Here is an 18,437-nt window from a genome sequence, read left to right on the forward strand (position 1 = left end):
ATAGATAGATAGATAGATAGATAGATAGATAGATAGATAGATAGATGTAGGAAGTAGGCTTAAGAAAACTGGGTTCTCAGAGGCAGCTAGGTGGCGAAGTGAATGGAGTAATGACCCTGGAGTCAGAAGGACCTGAGTTCAAATCCAGCCTCAGAAACTTGACATATTTCCTTTGTGTGACATTGAGCGAGTCACTTAACCCCAATTGCCTTGCCTTCCCCCTTCCAAAAAAAAAAATTAGGTTCTGTTTCTGACTCACAAATGGATTGTGTAATTTCTTTCCTTCTTTCCTGTCAACTCCAAGTTTCTATGAGCCTATGATTCTAAAAAAAGTATTTTTTCTTATATTTCTTTTTTTTTCAATTTATTAATTTACTTTTAATTTTCAATATTCACTTCTATAAGTTTTACCATTTCTCCTCCTCCCTCTCCAAGATGGCATGCAATATGACATAGGCTCTACACATGCCTTCCTATTAAACACATTTTCACATTAGTCCTCTTGCATATGGAATTATGATGACTGGGAGAATCCATGAGAAAGAAAACAAAACAAAAAAAATAGTCTTCTTTGCTCTGTGTTCCAAGTCCATAGTTCTTTCTCTGGATATAGATTATATTTTCTATCATGAGTCCTTTGGAATTGTTTTAGGACCTTGCATTGCTGAGAAGGGTTATATCTATCAAAATCAGTCATCACACAATGTGGCTGTTATTGTTTACAAGTGTTCTACTGGTTCAGCTCACTTCACTCAGCATCAGTTCATATAAGATTTTCCAAGTTTTTCTGAAGTCCACGTGTCCATCATTTCTTATAGCACAAGAGTATTCCATTACATTCATGTCCTACAACTTGTTCGGCCATTCTCCAATTGATGGGCATCCCCTATATTTCCAGTTCTTGGCCACCACAAAAAGAGCTGCTGTAAATATTTTTGTGCATGTGGGTCCTTTTCCCATTTGTATGAACTCTTTGGGATATAGCCCTATTAGTGGTATTGTTGGGTCAAAGGGTATGCACATTTTTATAATCCTTTGGGCCTAGTAAAACATGTAATTAATAACCTCAACTTATTATATGTGTGTATGTATGTATGTATATGTGTGTATTAGACCTACAGAGAAGGGATAAAGTGGGCCTCCCTATAAGATTGTCTTTTCGCTTTTGCTTTACCTACTCATCACAAGTTTGATGATATCATTCATAATTTCATACCTAAGCATGCTAAATGCTATGCTTGAGGAATAATGCAAGAAGAAAATACAACTAGCAGAATGAAACCTTCATGAGGCCTACAGCTTGTTTTTCAGTGCTCCCTTTGAACCTGAAAGGTGTTTAATAAATCTTGATTGAATGAATTCTCCTATACTGCAAAGATCCTTTTGTGGTATTAGGGAAAGAACACCTTTACAGTATGAGGATCACGGTCCAAACCCTAACTTTAGGTACTTACTCTGTGTGTCCTGGAGCAAATCATTTAACCTCCCTAAGGCTCAGTATCCTCAACTGCAAAATGATGACGTTGAATTAGATGACCCCTGAAGACAGCTAGGCGGTACAGTGGATAGAGGGCCAGGCCTGGAGGCAGGGAAACAAACTGGCATTCAGATATGGCCTCAGACACTTATTAACCCTGTGGCTTTGGGCAAGGCACTTCATCTCTGTTTGCAGCAGTTTCTTTGTCTGTAAAATAGATATCATAGCACAGGGCTGTTGTGAGGATTAAGTGAAACGGTATTTTTCAAATGCTTAGCACTGTGCCAGGCACATGGTAGGTGCTAGTTATTTATTGTCAAAATAATATTATCTTCATCACATCCCCCCCCCATCATCATCATCCCATGATCTTCTCATCAGGGTAAATACTCTTATCACTCAAATATCTTGCAGTCCCCCCTGCTCCTGCATATATAGTCTTCACAAATTGCTTGGACTGAAAGAAATTCCCTTCTTGTGAAAGAATAAAAGTACATTTCTAGTTCTGTGGTCTTTCATTTTAGTCCAATTGTTTCTTTAGCTAGGAAAAGAAAGAACTTTAATTACGTGAGGGATTAAGAGTAAATTTTGATTTTATTTTGGACTGACATTTCCTCCCTTGAATTTGCAGGCTTCCTCCATCTTCACAGTGCTTCTCCTTCTTGAGGGAGGGTTGTTTTCCTCTTCCTCCCCTCCCTCCTCCAGAATGCTAGAGAATATCTTCCAGTACATTGATCTTCATCAAAATGAATTTATTCAGGTAGGATTAAATGCCTATGTATAATTTAAGAATTTACCCTTTCGGGGGAAGGAATACATTGTGATTCCTTACCACCTTTTCTCTGATAGGCAGTGTGTCACTGGAAAGAATTCATCTGGAATCAGAGAACCTGGGTTCAAAATATGACTCTGCCATCATTGTGATCTTAGGCAATTTATTCCTCCTCCCTGGGTCCAAGTTTCTTTATCTATAAAACAACAGGGTGTGTAAATGATCTCTGAATTCCCTCCTAACACTAAATCTGGGACCCTGTGATGAAGTCCCGTCCAGATGAGGAAACTAAATCTGGGGACACCTAAATAACTTGCCTATCATCACACAGCTAATAACTGTCTGGGGGAGGACTAGAACTAAGATCTCCCTGATTTTCAGTCTCCTCTTCTTGTCCTTGACACTGGACTGCAGAGCAACCTCATATTTTTCTCTTAAGTCACAAATATGTATTGAAGTATAATGAAGTGACCCAAGAGTTACCTTAATTTTTCTTTTCACATTAGACAGTTGAATTGGTAGCAAGACCTGTTTGTTAGAAATGTTAGGGGCAGCTAGATGGTGCAGTGAATAGAGCACTGGCCCTGGAGTCAGGAGGACTGAGTTTAAATCCAGCCTCAGACATTTGACACTTACTAGCTGTGGTGACCTTGGACACTTAACCACAATTAATCTGCCTTCCCCCCTCAAAAAAAAAAAAAGAAATTTTAATGGAGATTTATTGAATAGAATAGCATTAACAGAAAAGTGTCCCAAGTTGAGTCTTGAAGTCCAAATACATCTTTCTCTGCTGCTGAAAGTCTTATAACAGTCTTATAACAGCCAGATAACAGCAATGATGTTAATAAACAGAGAAATCAAAAAGGCTGCAAAAAATACAGGATAAAATTCTGCCTTCTGAATTCCTGGTCAAAGGAAGTGTATGTATAAAACAGAATTTGTTCCACCAGTGTGTAATTGGACTCTTTATTTGAAGTGGGTTAGCAAAAGCACAAGCAATTTTATCTAGAAAGATCATGAATGGAATGTAAGATGCAGAATATCAAGGCCTAGAGTCCAAGACCAATCTTTTTTTCCCCCTGAGAAAAGCATTTAAATAAAAGTGTAGATTTAAGGGAAAAAATGCCATAGCATAAATATCAGTTAAAAAGTGCAGAAGACCAGAGGTTTAATAAGCCATTGCATATCAAATCAGAAATTCAGAATCACTAAAGTTTCAATCCAAGATAATTGGATATATAACCTGGCCTAGTGGTACAGGACTATCCTTGGAAACAGGAACACCTAGGTTTCAAGTCCTGCCTTCAACAGATGTTGACCATATGACCATTGGATAAGTCACTTAACCACTTAGTACACTTGGCACCTCTCTAAAATTCTAAAGGACAGACTATCTCTAATCTGTGGAGTTTCCACACTATAAAGTTTCCTATGCTAACGAAATAAATAAAAACAAAATGTCTAAAAATCTCTTTAGGGTTCTTATTATTTTAAATAAATCTGGTATACTACATTCCATGATTCCCCAAGGTAGCATAAGAGTGAGTAGTAGCCAAATACAATCAAGATAAGAAAAAAAGACAAGGCCACCGAGTGACCCTTTGCCAGGAAAAGCCAAAAGAGAGAAGGCTGGATGGTCTCACCAAAATCCTTAAAAATTCTAAACAGGAAACAAAGATTCAATCTTCCCTTGCCAATCTAAAATGAATTCAGAGGTCATATAGAACTGATTAATTCTCGATAATGTTAACAAAAAGGAAAGTGAGGGTGGTCCCTTAATCTTTTGATCTCATGAAATAATTACATTAACCAAAAAAAAGGACAGATACTTATTAGAAAGTCCCTGTATTCCTGAAATTCTTAATAAAAACTATACATTTCATGGCAATAACTTTTAAATACTTTTTTGGCCAATAGTCTGTCTATCTCTTTGGATAACTAAGAGTTTGTTAGTTCCTCTTCCATCTTTTTATCATATGATTATAGTTTGCTTGCTTTTAGACAAAGGGAAAAAAGGTAATTTGATAGGTTCAGACTTGAAATATTCTTGCAAACTCAAGGAGCAGATTTCTGTAGGTATTGCTGCCCCTTATTCTTCCCCTTTCTCCACACTAACTAGATCATTGACTTTCCTCATAGTCACTTAAGGAATGGGTGGCCATTGAGAGTGATTCTGTTCAACCCCTGCCTTACTTCAGACAAGAAATCTTCAGAATGATGGATATAGCTGCAGACAAGCTTCGACACTTAGGAGCCACTGTAGATTCAATAGACATGGGACATCAACAGGTAATGTGCCTTATCATATTGCAGTTAACCATTGAAATTTGCTGCCCTTTATCTAATTTCTAATGGATGTGGTGATGTGTCTCTTTAGTAATGAAAGGAGACCAGATAAATTTTTTCCTTCAATGTATTGGCCCTATTTCAGTTTATTGATCCTAGGCAAGGATTTAAAATCCTAATACCACCTCACACCTATCCAATTAGCTAACACAAAAGAAAAAGCAGGGGCGGCTATGTGGCGCAGTGAGTAAAGCACTGGCCCCAGATTCAGGAGAACCCAAGTTTGGTTCAGCCTCAGACACTTAACACATAAAAAAAAAAACCACAAGCCGTGTAACCTTGGGCAAGTTACTGAACCCCAATTGTCCTCCAAAAGGCAAAAAAAAAAAAAAGAAAGAAAATGATAAATACTAGAGGGGATGTGGAAAAGCAGGAGCACTAATGCACTGCTGTTCATGGAGTTATGAAGTAATCCAATCATTCTGGGGAACAATTTTTAACTACTCTCAAAGGACTAAAAAGCTGCACTTACCCTTTGACACAGCAATGCTACTACTAGATCTATATCCCAAAGAGACCAAAGAAAAAGGAAAAGGACATATTTGTTCTAAAATATTTATAGCAGCTCATTTTATGGTGGCAAAGAACTGGAAATTTAAGGGATGCCCATCAATTGGGGAATGGTTGAACAAGTCATGGTATATAATTATTGATGGGATACTATTATGCTATAAGAAATAACAAAGGGGATGGTGTCAGAAAAATCTAGGAAGACTTATATGAAATGAAGCAAAATGAAGTGAGCAGAACCAGAAAACCACTATACATAGTAAACAACAATATTGTAAGGATGATCAACTGTGAAAGACTTAGCTACTCTGATCAATATAATGGTCCATGACAATTCCAAAGGACTCATGATGAAAAATTCTATCCACCTCCAAAGAGAAAACAAATGAATTCTGAGTACTGATTGGAGTATATTTTTTCCCACTTTATTTTTCTTGATTTTTTTTTTGCAACATAGCTAATATGGAAATATGTTTTGTATGACTTTACATATATAATGGGTATCATATTGCTTGCTTTGAGAAAGGGTAAAGGAGAGGCTGGAAGGAGGAAGAAAATTTGGAACTCAAAATAAAAAAAGAATGCTTAAAAACAAGTATACTTAAAAAAAAAAGATGTAGACTCTTCTAGCTACAAAGCCAATGGAAAGAGACTGCTCCTACCAATAAAAAATTTTTTTTAACTTAATTAAATTTTACCTAACCCTGAATGTGAAACTTCACTAAAATGATGATTTCATGAGGATTATGGCCTTTCCACTAAAGAATATCACAATCCCTCTATCCTTTTTTCTTTTTAAAGCTTTTATAATTTTAAAGCTTTTATATATACTTCAAAGATGTAAGAAGAATAAAATTACAAACATTTGCCCCTAATTCCTCAGAGGCACACTCTCCCCTATACCACTTTACTCTCTGGGAAGAATGTGCTTACTCTTAGCTCAGTTTCTACATAGCTTTGGTCCCACCAAGTTCATATCCAGGTGTCATTTGACTCCTTGTTTCATTTACCACTAGGCTGAGCTCTGAAGGTCAATTCCAAAGGCTAGTCTTTTATCCTTGGGGCATTAATGCTGGACTAGTGGCAAAACTCACCATGGGTTCAGACTCCTGACCTTTTGAAACTAGTAAGGTCAGAGGTTCTGATCCCTTTACCTAAAACAGAAAAGAACAAATACAGAGACCAACAACTCAGATCCACTTTATAGGGCCAGAGGAGAGAAGGCCCAAAGCTTCATCTTAAGAGCATTTTCTCTCATTGGACATCATCTGTTAAAGAGTTACACCAAGAACAGAGCAGCCAAGCCCCTCCACACTTTTTCTCATCCTAGGTAACTATTATTCTTGGTTTTCCTTTATTTCTCCATGGAGGAGTCACATAATGTTCTGAAGAACTCCCTCTGTGTATTTTCATATCTTGAGGAGGCTAATGTATCACTCAGGTCATCCATCTTGACTCCTAGTCTTTTTGTATAACTGGCCCATGTCCCTTTATAGTTTTATATGTCATTGATAAAATCTTTTGTCCCCATTCTTATTTGTCATCAATGAAACAAGTCTAATATATGTCTAACATGTATTATCTATTATCTTACTCAGCCATGTAAGGATTATCAGAATATATGAGAGAAAATGGAGATCATTAGGGTCTTTAGGTCAGTTTAGAAATAGTAATTCTCTATAATATCAGTTTCATTCTTACCCTAAATCTTAGAACTCTTATTCATCTAGTCATTCTTCTTAAAATGCACGTAAATTGTCCTAAATTCTACATACTATTTTAACCTTTCATGACATTAGAGGAACTAAAAATTTCAATTATAATTGGCAATCTTAAATTCCAAGACCTTTGTTTTGAAATCAGTTTGACCAAGCATGTCCTGGACATTAATTGATCATTGGAAAGTAGGTGGCACTGGACCTAGAATAAGGAAGCTGAGTTTCAAATGCAGTCTCTGACACTTACGGGTTGTGTGACCCTGGCCAAGTCACTTGACCTCGTTTGCCTCAGTTTCATCATCTGTACAGTGGGACAATAATATCATCTATCTCCCAAGGTTGTTGTAAAATTCAATTGAAATAATAACTGTAAGGTGCTTAACCAGTTCCTGGCATTTAGTGAGCACTATGTATGTTAGCTATTATTAGCTATTCTTATTGATCTCAAAGCAGTTGACCTTCAAAGTTGACTTTCAAAGACTGAATGGAATGAATAAACAAGTGTATTACTTGTCTGTTGTTGAAAACACTTTATTTTTATTTTAAAATTTTAAAATATTTTTATTTTTTCTTTAAATATTTCACAATTATATGTAGAAAAAAATTGTCAATCCTTTTAAAAATTTTGAGTTCCAAATTCTCTCCCTCCTTCTTGCTCTTCCTCCCTCCCTTGAGAAGGCAAGCAATTTGATGTTGATTAAATATGTGAAGTCATGCAAAACATATTTCCACATTAGCCATATTGCAAAAGAAAACACAACCAAAAAAAATCCAAGAAAAAAAAGTATGCTGGAGGGGTGGAGTCAAGATGGCTGGGTAGAAACAGGACTCCCACAGGGCTCCTGCTTCCACTTCCTCCAACTCATGTAAAAGGTGACTCTGAACAAACTTTGGAGCTACAGAACCCACAAAATGATATAGAGAAGCTATCCCTCCCCCCCTCCGAAGTCAGCCTGGAAGGCTGGCAGGAAGCGGCCAGCACGGTTTGTTGGGAGCTGAGCCCAGCCTCACATGAACCGTAGGTTTTAGCCTCAGGGCAGCCACAACCATCCACTGGCTGGAGGGACTTCAGATCACCAGCAGTTGTGGCAGTTTCCAGAATTATCAACCCATACATGCTAAGGACAAAGTGAGAGAGGTCAGAGCAGTGTGGACTTTGTGAACCAGGAGTTCAGGAGTGCGGTCAGGCCTTTACCCCCCTGGAGGGAGAAGCAGCTGAGGTGCTGCAGCTGTGCAGCCACCACCATGTGGCTGCTTCAGAGCTCCTGGTCTGCAGATTGTAGGGGGATCAAGTGACCAGTCTGAGGGGTAATCGCTCTTGCTTTAACCTGCTTGGATCTGGATCACTGTCTAGGGTAGAGGTCCTGGGGTGTGTGACCAGTTTTCCAGAGCATGTGGAGGCTTCAGAGAAGGCACCTAACCAATAGCTCCAGCAGCTGAGAAAACCCCAGCAATTTGGGACAAAGCTCCACCCTCTGGTAGCAGAGTTCTACTGTGGCAAAAAGCTCAAAAGTCAAGTAAATTAGTGGCAACATGAGCAAATGAGGGAAGCAAGGCAAGCACAGCAGTCTGACTCTGGATTTCTTTTTTGGAGACAAAAAGGATCGGGGCATGGAACAGGAGGAAGACAACAAAGTCAGAACTCCTGCACCAAAAGCTTCCAAGAAAAATATGAATGGGTTGCAGGCCATAGAGGAGCTTAAGAAGGATTTTCAAAACCAAATGAGAGAAGTGGAGGAAAATTTGAAAATTTGGGAAGAGAAATGAGAATGATGCAAGAAAATTATAAAATGAGAGTCAACAACCTAACTGAAGAAAATAATACCTTAAGAAACAGACTAACTCAATTGGCAAAAAAGGCTCAAAAAGGCAATGAGGAGAAGAATGCCTTAAAAAGCCAAATTTGCCAGATGGAAAAAGAATCTCAAAAGCTCACTGAAGAGAATCATTCCTTCAGAATTAGATTGGAGCAAATGGAAGCTAGTGACTTTATGAGAAATCAATATACTATTAAACAGATCCAAACAAAAGAAAAAATAGAAGGCAATGTGAAGAGGATCGTTCATATAATATACATTTTAGAGACAGAAAAACTAGGCCGGCATAATGGTATATTCCTGTAATTTCAGCTACCATAGGGTGGCAAATGCTCTTGAGCTTTGGAATTTTGAGCTTCGATGAGCTATTTCAACCAGTGTCTTAAGTTCAGCATTACTGTGGTGAATCTTCAAGACCAGGAAGAGAGGAGATAGGAAAAGGGGGGAAACCCTGGATTTACTAAAGAAGGATGAACTGGCCGAGGTCAGAAATAGAATAGGACAAAACTCTTATTCTTATCAGGTATAGTTCTAGCCTGGGTAGGATAGAGAAAGCTGGTCTTAATATTAAAATGAAAGAAAATAAATAGAAAAACCAAGATACGAAGAAATAATTATTGCCTACAGAATGATTTAAATTACTTGAGACTCCTAATCTTACATTTCTAGCTACTCTGGAAGACTAATACTATTTCTCCCTTCTTTTTATAATTATTCTTCATTTATTTATTTATCTTAATATTTAGAAAAAAAAATTGTTTTCAAGTTCTCTTCTTCCCCTACCCATTGAGAAGGCAAATTAAATGACAAAACTTGCTTTAATGTGTTCCCTTGTATTTCTGCAGCTACCTGATGGGCAGAACCTTCCAATACCTCCAATTCTTCTAGCTGAACTTGGTAATGACCCAAAGAAACCCACAGTGTGTTTTTATGGTCACTTGGATGTGCAGCCTGCCAAAAGGGAAGATGGGTGGCATACAGACCCCTTCACCCTGGTAGAAGTTGATGGTTAGTACTTTGTTCATTTTTGTTTCTTTGGCATAATTATACTTCAAAAGCTAATTAATTGTTTATTTAATTTAAAGTGTTGTTCAGTTTTGTTGACATTATCATGAAAATCTCTCATTATCTTACTGGCTCCTTTCCAGTGGATTGGTCACTATCCCAAAATCATGTACTTGGAAATAACCGAGAAATATTTGATGAGACTTCATGTTAGATGATAGAACCGGAGCTGGCTGTGCTTAAATCATCCCAAGGAATTAGAAATATTGCCCAACCATCTTCATATTCCATCAAAAAAAAAAAGAGAGAAAAAGAAAGCAAAAACAAATTTGCAAAAATTCTAGGATAGTAGCAGAGTAGCAGCCTTTTATATAGCAGTTTAAATTTTGCAAATCACTTTACATACATTATCTCAGTTGATGCTGACAACAATTGTGTAAGATTTATATATAACTATTCCCATTTTAAAGATGAAATAGACTGAGAAAAGTTGAGTGAATTGTCCAAGGTCACACAGCTCTTGTGTCAGAGATTTAATTGAAATCCAGATCACTCCTGATTGCAGTTCCAATTCTCTTTTTTTAATTTTATTTAACTTTATTTTTTAGTTTTCATCATTCATTTCCACAAGATTTTGAGCTACAAATTTTCTCCCCATTTTCCCCCTACCCACCACTCCAAAACAGCAATCCTACTAAATATTCCAATTCTCTTTCTACTACATCATACCACCTCTGGAGGAGAGATATTATTATTACTACTGCTGCTTATGGAGCCACAATATCCTACTGTCCTGGAGTTCTTGAGCCTGTATAGAAACTTACATCTCCAGTTAGTGTTGTGCTGCCTCCTTTGGCATGACAAATAGAACCATTTATAACCTATCATCTCTCCAACTATTTGAGATGTGAGCCATGAATTGCTGAGACCTTTCCTCCCACCCTGCTTCTACAGCAACATGTTCTGACCAGGGTCAGTCAAGCATGCACTCAGAATGGTTGCTGCTCACATGCAGGCTCCAGAAAGCAACACATACACACACACACACACACACACACACACACACATACACACACACACACACACTCCACTACCACTGCTGCCAGAAGCCAGGACATCATTCTAATTTCTTAATCCCAACACTCAGCCTGAGTTGAAGAGAGGCTCCAATGTCTCTAGTTCCTTTTCTTGGTGGGGTTCCAGAACCAGATTGATCCAGGACTCTGGAAGACATCTAGTACCTTACTAGAACATTACTATACTATTCTCTCTGGCTCTCTTTCCAAAATATCAGACTTGATAAGAGGGACATCTCCTGACCTCCTTATTTTCTATGCTTGTCCAAAGCCTGAAGAGAATTTGGACTTTCTGCCTTACTCTAATCAATAAATAACAAAAAAAAAAACCAAACCTACAATATAATAGAGATGAAAAAGCAACTAACTAAAAAAACAGGAGCAAAGTAACAGCTTCAAAAGAAAAAGTAAGAAGTAAAAGAAGTCAGTCAATTGGTTTCACAGATACCAAAATTTAAAATTAGCTACTGCATTTCAAATCCTAATTAGAGAAAATTTTCCATAGTGGAGAAGATGGAGCAACAATGACAGTACAGACAATACAGAGGATCTCAGCTTAAAAAAATCCTAACTAAAATTCCCTAGGTCATATAATTGTTATCCTACAAAATTACAAAGACAAAGAAAAACTTCTCTAAGAATTGAAAAAGAAAAGAGAAATTATACTCTTAAAATACAAATTAAAACAATATCACACTTTTTAAAAAATGGGACAAATGTTGAAGATACATAAAAATATACAAAAATATTTTTAAAACAATAAGATTGTGTCCAGAGGGTCAACGATGATGGATGCTACTTACTTCTTGACAGAAAACAGAAGAACTCAAGATGCAGAAAGAAACATTTTTTACCATGGTCATGTCACAATATGTTGTGTTTGACTATGCATATTTGTTGCAAGGGTTTTGTTTTCCTTGTCTTTTCAGTTAGAGGGAGGTATAAGGCAGAGTAAATAAATGTACATTGTCGGGGAAAAAATTTAAAAATAAGACTGTACTTTAAAATCACATACTCTAAACATGACTATTTTTTAAAAATCAGCCAAAAGACTAGTATTATATCATGGAATATAGCACATAGCTAAAGCCTAAAAAATAGACAATTTAAAAGCAATAGATTGTTATCTACAAAAATACAAATTGCCAAAATCAACACAATAGAAAATTAATCATCCAAATCAAACAAGGACAGAGAAAGAAATAAGATGACATCAAAGAATTACACCACAAACAACAATACATGACTGAGATGATTCATGGGTCAATTCTTTCAATTTTTCCAAGAACAAATAATCCTTATATTGCATAGATTACATAATATACAAAGGCAGAGAATGTTGGGATACTACCCAATATCTTTTATGAAGGAAATATGATGTTGATTTTAAAATCTGGTAAAGATAACAATAGAAAATAAAAATCATAGCCCAGTTTCTCTAATGAATATAGGTACAGAAATGTCAAATAAAATATTAACATCAATATAGCAATACATTTTAAAAATAATACATCATGACAAAACAGAGTTTATATAAGGCATGTAAGTCTGGCTCATCATCAGAAAAACTATCACATAATGCAACATATAAACAAAGCCACTTAAATATCTTTTACAGTTATATTAATAGCATATTATATTAATAACATTTGATAACAAAAATACTAAAACATGTAGAAATGGAGGAGTTTTTCCTCAGCATAATAAAAGTATCTACTATAAGCCAAGAGTTGGCATAACATACAATGAAAAAACAGAAGCATTCCCACCAAAAAAGGTACAAAACAAGGATGCCTATTATCATTGCTTTTATTTGGCATGTTTTTAGAAATTCTAGTCATTTCTTTTTTTTTTTTTTTTAAAGCAATTGGGGTTAAGTAACTTGCTCAAGGTTACACAGCCAGTTATTTCTGGATGTGGTGCTGAGTATCTGAGCCCAGATTTGATCCAGGTTATTCTGACACTGGAGCCAGTGCTCTTACTCGCTGAGCCACCTGGCTGCCCCTAAGCAATTGGGGTTAAGTAACTTGCTCAAGGTTACACAGCCAGGTGTTTCTGGGTGGGTGCTAAGTGTCTGAGCCTGGGATTCGATCTCCAGGTTATACCAACACTGGAGCCAGTGCTCTTACTTGCTGTGCTACCTGGCCGCCCCTAGTCATTTCAATAAGACAAAAAGAAGGGGCAGCTAGGTGTAACAGTGATTAGAGCATCAGTGTTGGAGTCAGGAGGACCTGAGTTCAAATCCAGCCTCAGATACTTGACACACTTATTAGCTGTGTGACGTTGAGCAAGTCACTTAACCCCAATTGCCTTGCCTTCCCCGCCTCTGAAAAAAAAGAAAATATTGGAAAGGAATTACTCTAATATCATTATTTACAGATAACATTGGTCTATGTGGAAAATCCAGTTGTCTCAATCAAAAAATTAATGATAATAATACACAAACTCAGAAGTGGCACAGAATTCAAGATCAACCCAAGAAAATCATTTGAATTTTTATTTGCCAGCACTAAAAGTAAAGAAAACATCATAAATGAGAAACTGAAATTTACAGTAACAATAAACTCAAACATATTTGGTAATCAGCCTACCCAGAAATACCTGACCTGTTAGCTGACAACAATGAAGCTACAATATTGGAAATAAAGGAATACCTAAATAATTGGAAGTCAGTGTTTAGAATGGGTCAGATTAATAAGTAAAAATGACCACAATCCCCAAATACACTTACAAGTTTAATGTCATAGCAATCAAAAGAGCAAAGTGCTTATTTATAGAAATGGATGAAAATATAATGAAATGTATATAGAAAAACAAATAGACAATAAAATCAAAGGCAAGGTTAGGAAAAAAAGGTAATAATGGTAAAGTTATATATTCCCAGACTTTAAAACATATAAAGCAATTCTCAAAACTATCCAGAAGCAAATAAAAAAAGATCAGTAGTACAGCTTATAGACACCAGATATATAACCAAATATACATAAAATACTAAAGTTTGATAAATCTATATTAGAAAAAAAACTGGGGAAATGACTCATTATTAATAAATGGACTAGGAAAAAATGCTTAGTAATTTGGTGAAAATGGATTTGGACCCATATCTCATACCATATAACACACTGAATTCTAGCTGGATAATAGATTTAAGCATACAAAGAGAAACTATTAAAAAGATAGAAGGAGGGGGCATTTATCAAAATTGTGAAGGGGAAATGATATTTCTATTGTCAGAGGGCTTATTAGGACAAAACAAATGTGTTTGATTACACTAAAACAAAAATTTTGTGTACAACAGAAACTTTACAAAGAAAAATAAAAGTAACAGATTGGAAAAATACTTATGGCTATCATGACATGTTAAAACATTACATCTAAAATATATAAGGAACTATTAAAATTTTCACAGATCCAGTACAAAATACACAAATGGTCAAAGGCTATACAAAGGCAATTTTTAAAAGAGGAAACATAAATTGTTAATAATCAGTTGAAAGTGCTCAACTTTAATAATTAAAAGGAATCCAAATTCTAAAACTTTGAGATAACACCTCAAATTGGCAAAAATAATTAAAACTCAATGCTAGTGGGGTTGTTAAAAACTGGTACACTCATTAATTGTTGAAAGAACTTGAAACTAGTAGAATCTTTTCAGAAAATACTCTAGCAGTACATAGTAAAAATAACAAAAATAAATATGCCCTTTGACTCATTAATCCTAGTGTTCAGACTATATATCCTAAGAGTGTTATCACAAAGAAAAAAAAGCTGTTATCTTAAAGATTTTTTATAGTAGTGTTATCTGTAAATTGCCAAAAAAAAAAAAAAGGGAGGGAAGGAAGGAAGGAAGGAAGGAAGGAAGGAAGGAAGGAAGGAAGGATGGAAGTTAGATAAATTATGTTACATTCATGTAAAAGAATGTTATAATAAAATTCAGATAAAAAAAGTATAAGGAATATAAAGAAATGTGCAAAGACCGTTTAGAAATAATGAAAAATATCAGATCCAGAAAAATAGACAATTTACTATAACCACAAAAGGAATCAGGAAAAAATGGACAAAAATGAATGAATCTTGGTGGAAAATAAAAAAGGAATGACTGAAAAATAATGACATTGTATGCATTGAAATTCGTTTATTTACATGCAAATTGTTGCAAAGCAGGATTAATTGGTTGTATTGATGTTTCATATTAAGTTTATATAGCAATAGGAAGTGTACCTGTGATTTCATTGTTCTAGGGAACTCTGGGCTTACAGAACTCTCTCTACCAATTCAGGTCAGCACCTTCTCAACAAATTATAGTCTTACAGTTGCCTAGAGCCCTGAGGGGCAGCTAGGTGGCACAGTGAATAGAGTGAGCTGGGTCTAGAGTCAGGAAAACCTGAGTTCAAATTCAGCCTCAGACACTTAATAGCTTAGTGACCCTAGGCAAGTCACTTAACCATGTCTGCCTGTTTTCTCATCTGTAAAATGAGCTAGAGAAGGAAACGGCAAACCACAGTATCTTTGCCAAGAAAACCCTAAATGGAGTCTCAAAGAGTTAGACATGACTGAACAACAACCACAAAGCATTGAGTACTTTTGACTTGCTTAGGGTCACTCAGCCAGTATGCATCAGAAGCAGAACCCAGGTCTTTCTGAATTCATGCCCAAGTCTCCATCCTCTGTGCCATGTTGCCTCTTGAATTGTAGAATTCATTAAAGAAAGAGAAATATTTTACTTTTTCTGAGAATTTGCAAAAGATGATATGGTTCCACCCCATCTGCCCCAAAGGAATCTAGTCTTTGTTATTTATGCCTTCACTTATGTAAAATAAATTTTATTGATTACTTTTTCCTTTATTAGATATTTTAGCAAATAAAATAAATGGATATGACATTTTACTTCCATTCTATCCTTTCCCCTCATCAGATCATTTAATTTACTACTACTGTTTTTCTTTCACTTATTAAAGAGACCATGAGCTCTTGAACTGCTGGGTGAATTAAGTCACCAATAAGTAAGAGAACTTCTCAATTAATGGTGAAAATGCTTTCCTGTTTAAAAATACCAAACCAATAATTCATATTTTATGAAAATGGAAGAAAAAAACAAATTGTAAAGAACCATTGAGAGGGACTGGGATATTTTTCATTCATTCTTCATCTAGTTGCAAGTTTTCAAAATTACAGATTACATGATATTCAGTGGCAAATATGTGAATCTCTTTCAATAAGCAGTGGTCAACAGATCAGCCTGTTACTAAGCCCCTGTGATATATTTATTGTGATATATTGTCTTATATTGGTCAGCCATCAGGTGAATATGAAATTTATGCTTATGAAATATATTTTGCAAATTCAGAACAAGATTTTTGCAAGGCCAAAATGAAAATGTACTGTTAACATAATTGTTCATCATGTTTAATTTGTTTTGAGCTTCTTAAATTTGGAAGAAGTGTAAAAAACTGTTCCGATTCTTTTTTTTTCCTTTTTCTCACTTAAAGGAAAACTCTATGGACGAGGAGCAACAGATAATAAAGGACCTGTTTTAGCTTGGATTAATGCAGTGGGTGCCTTCAAAGCCCTAAACCAAGTATGTAACCAATGGTCTATGGTATTGAATTTAAAAGCATAACTATGAGTAGAAAATGGCCATTAACCTCATGGAACACATTCAGTCCCAATAGATAACTGAAAAGTATCTCTGAATAGATAAAATTAAATTGAAGAAGAATTTTTTTAAAGGCACACTTAGGTGTAATACTTCTTAGGTATTATCATTTTATTAATCCTCAGATATAGAGATATGTAATATATATGTGTGTGTGTATGGAAATATATGTGAATAAATATGTGAAAATATGCCTCCACAGGCATATTTTCATTTCATGTCATTAGGGAGCATTATTTGGTAGTCCCTAGTTTACTGGGGATAGGGTAGGTGGTTTCAGTCTTTTTTTCAGTCATGTATACCTCTTCGTGACCCCATTTAAGGTTTTCTTGGCAGAGATACTGAAGTGGTTTGCTATTTCCTTCTCTAGCTCATTTTATAGGTGAAGAACTGAGACCAACAGGGTTAAGTGACCTGCCCAGGTTTACACAACTAGTAAGTATCTGAGGCCAGATTCAAACTCAAGAAGACGAGTCTTCTTGACTCCAGGCCTCGTACTCTATTCACTGTGCTAACTAGCTGCCCAGGGCTAGGTGGTATTCAGCAATTAAAGGACCTGAAATTTCATTGGTATAGGTGTACCCTTGACTTGTAACCACATGATAACTTAGCAGACAATCTTTGAGAGATACTATGACTGAAAAACTAATCACCCTGCATATAACTTGATGACGAATCTCTCTAACTTCACTAGACTGGTCCTTGGATCATAGAACTGTGATGGGGCACTGGGTAGTATCCACCTTTCCACCTTGGTAGGACACATGAGAGAGAACCTTTTGTGGTACTATAGCCTTAAAGACCCCACGATCAGTACCTCCACACTACAATAAGGTATTGAAGTAGAAATTTACAGGAAGACATTTCAGCGTAATTGAATCATAAAATAAAAAAAAAAGTATAATACTGCCACATTGGTATCTACCAATGCCTCCCAGAATAAAGACAGTTCTTCTCAGACTGACTACATGTCCATAGATTATAGATACAGTTTTTTAATCTCACATTGATTGGTAATTCAGTCTAAGAAATTCAAACATTCTGCTAAGTGCTGAAGGATAGACACAATTTAGATTAGACAAGACTTTGTCCTCAATCATTTACAGTCTGTAGAATCAGAACATCATAGATTTAGGACTGGAAGGGACTTTAGATGCTTTGTAATCCAACCTCTCATTCACTGGTAAAGAAACAAGTCTAGAGAGGTCAGGGGGCTTGACAAGAACCAGGATTTGAACCCAAGTCCTCTGACTCCAAACTCAGCACCCTTCCACTGTACCATGCTGTCTCTCATAAGGGGATACACAAATAATGAGACACAAAAGTTATAGTTGACATTCTTATATTCTTTGTGTATTATTTTATTCTATTAGTAATGCTGTTTGTAGTGGTTGTAACCAGCAGAAATAGTCATTTAAAATCTTTAAACATTATGCCATTTGTTTAAGAGTAAACTGAATCAAGAACAGTCAGTGCTTACAGGTATCTGCTGCTTCAGCTTAATTATTCTTCTTTCCTAGCCCAGTACTTAACTTTCTCTCCACACCAATTCACATACACTAATGGAGATGTGAATTGGAACCAAGACAAGCTTGACATCAGGCAAGCTCTGCGTTTAATTTCTGCCTCTAATACTTATAAGCTCTGTGACATTAGTCAACTAGATGATGCAGTGGATAAAGTCTTGGCCCTGAGTCAGGAAGATATGAGTTCAAATCTATTCTCAGACAATTACTAACTTGTGTGACCCTGGGCATGTAATTGAATGTCTGCCTCTGTTTCCTCATCTGTAAAATGAGAATAATAATAATAACACCTATCTCCTAGAGTTGTGAGGATCAGCTAAGATAATAATTGTAAAGCATTTAGTACAGTACTTGGCATATAGTAGACAATTAATAAATGTTAGTTGTTTTTAATAACATTTTTTACTATTATGCCTTGGTTAACTTACCAAAACTGTAAGTTGTAGAAAAGGTTCTGGGTTGCATTATTAGATGGAGTTCCTCCCTAGAAGTTCTAATGAATTAACAGTTGCGGATGTGGGTGGTTGTTGTTGT

General features: G+C 35.9%; 1 protein-coding gene across 3 annotated transcripts in view; it reads left to right on the plus strand.

Moving 5' to 3' along the window:
• The window catches only part of CNDP1 (carnosine dipeptidase 1), an 83,942-nt gene that overhangs the window by 40,566 nt on the left and 24,939 nt on the right, over positions 1–18,437 (plus strand). For all 3 annotated transcript variants that reach the window (XM_069094961.1, XM_069094959.1, XM_069094960.1), the window contains 4 exons: positions 2,109–2,237; positions 4,389–4,538; positions 9,486–9,648; positions 16,211–16,299. In XM_069094961.1, coding sequence (XP_068951062.1) covers positions 2,184–2,237; positions 4,389–4,538; positions 9,486–9,648; positions 16,211–16,299 — 456 coding nt within the window. In that variant the 5' untranslated portion in view covers positions 2,109–2,183. The remainder of the gene's footprint in view (positions 1–2,108; positions 2,238–4,388; positions 4,539–9,485; positions 9,649–16,210; positions 16,300–18,437) is intronic.

Source organism: Petaurus breviceps, unplaced genomic scaffold, assembly GCF_028583685.1.
Source record: "Petaurus breviceps papuanus isolate PSGF00001 unplaced genomic scaffold, PetGlider_PUasm1.0 224, whole genome shotgun sequence".
NCBI classification, from domain to species: Eukaryota; Metazoa; Chordata; class Mammalia; order Diprotodontia; family Petauridae; genus Petaurus; species Petaurus breviceps.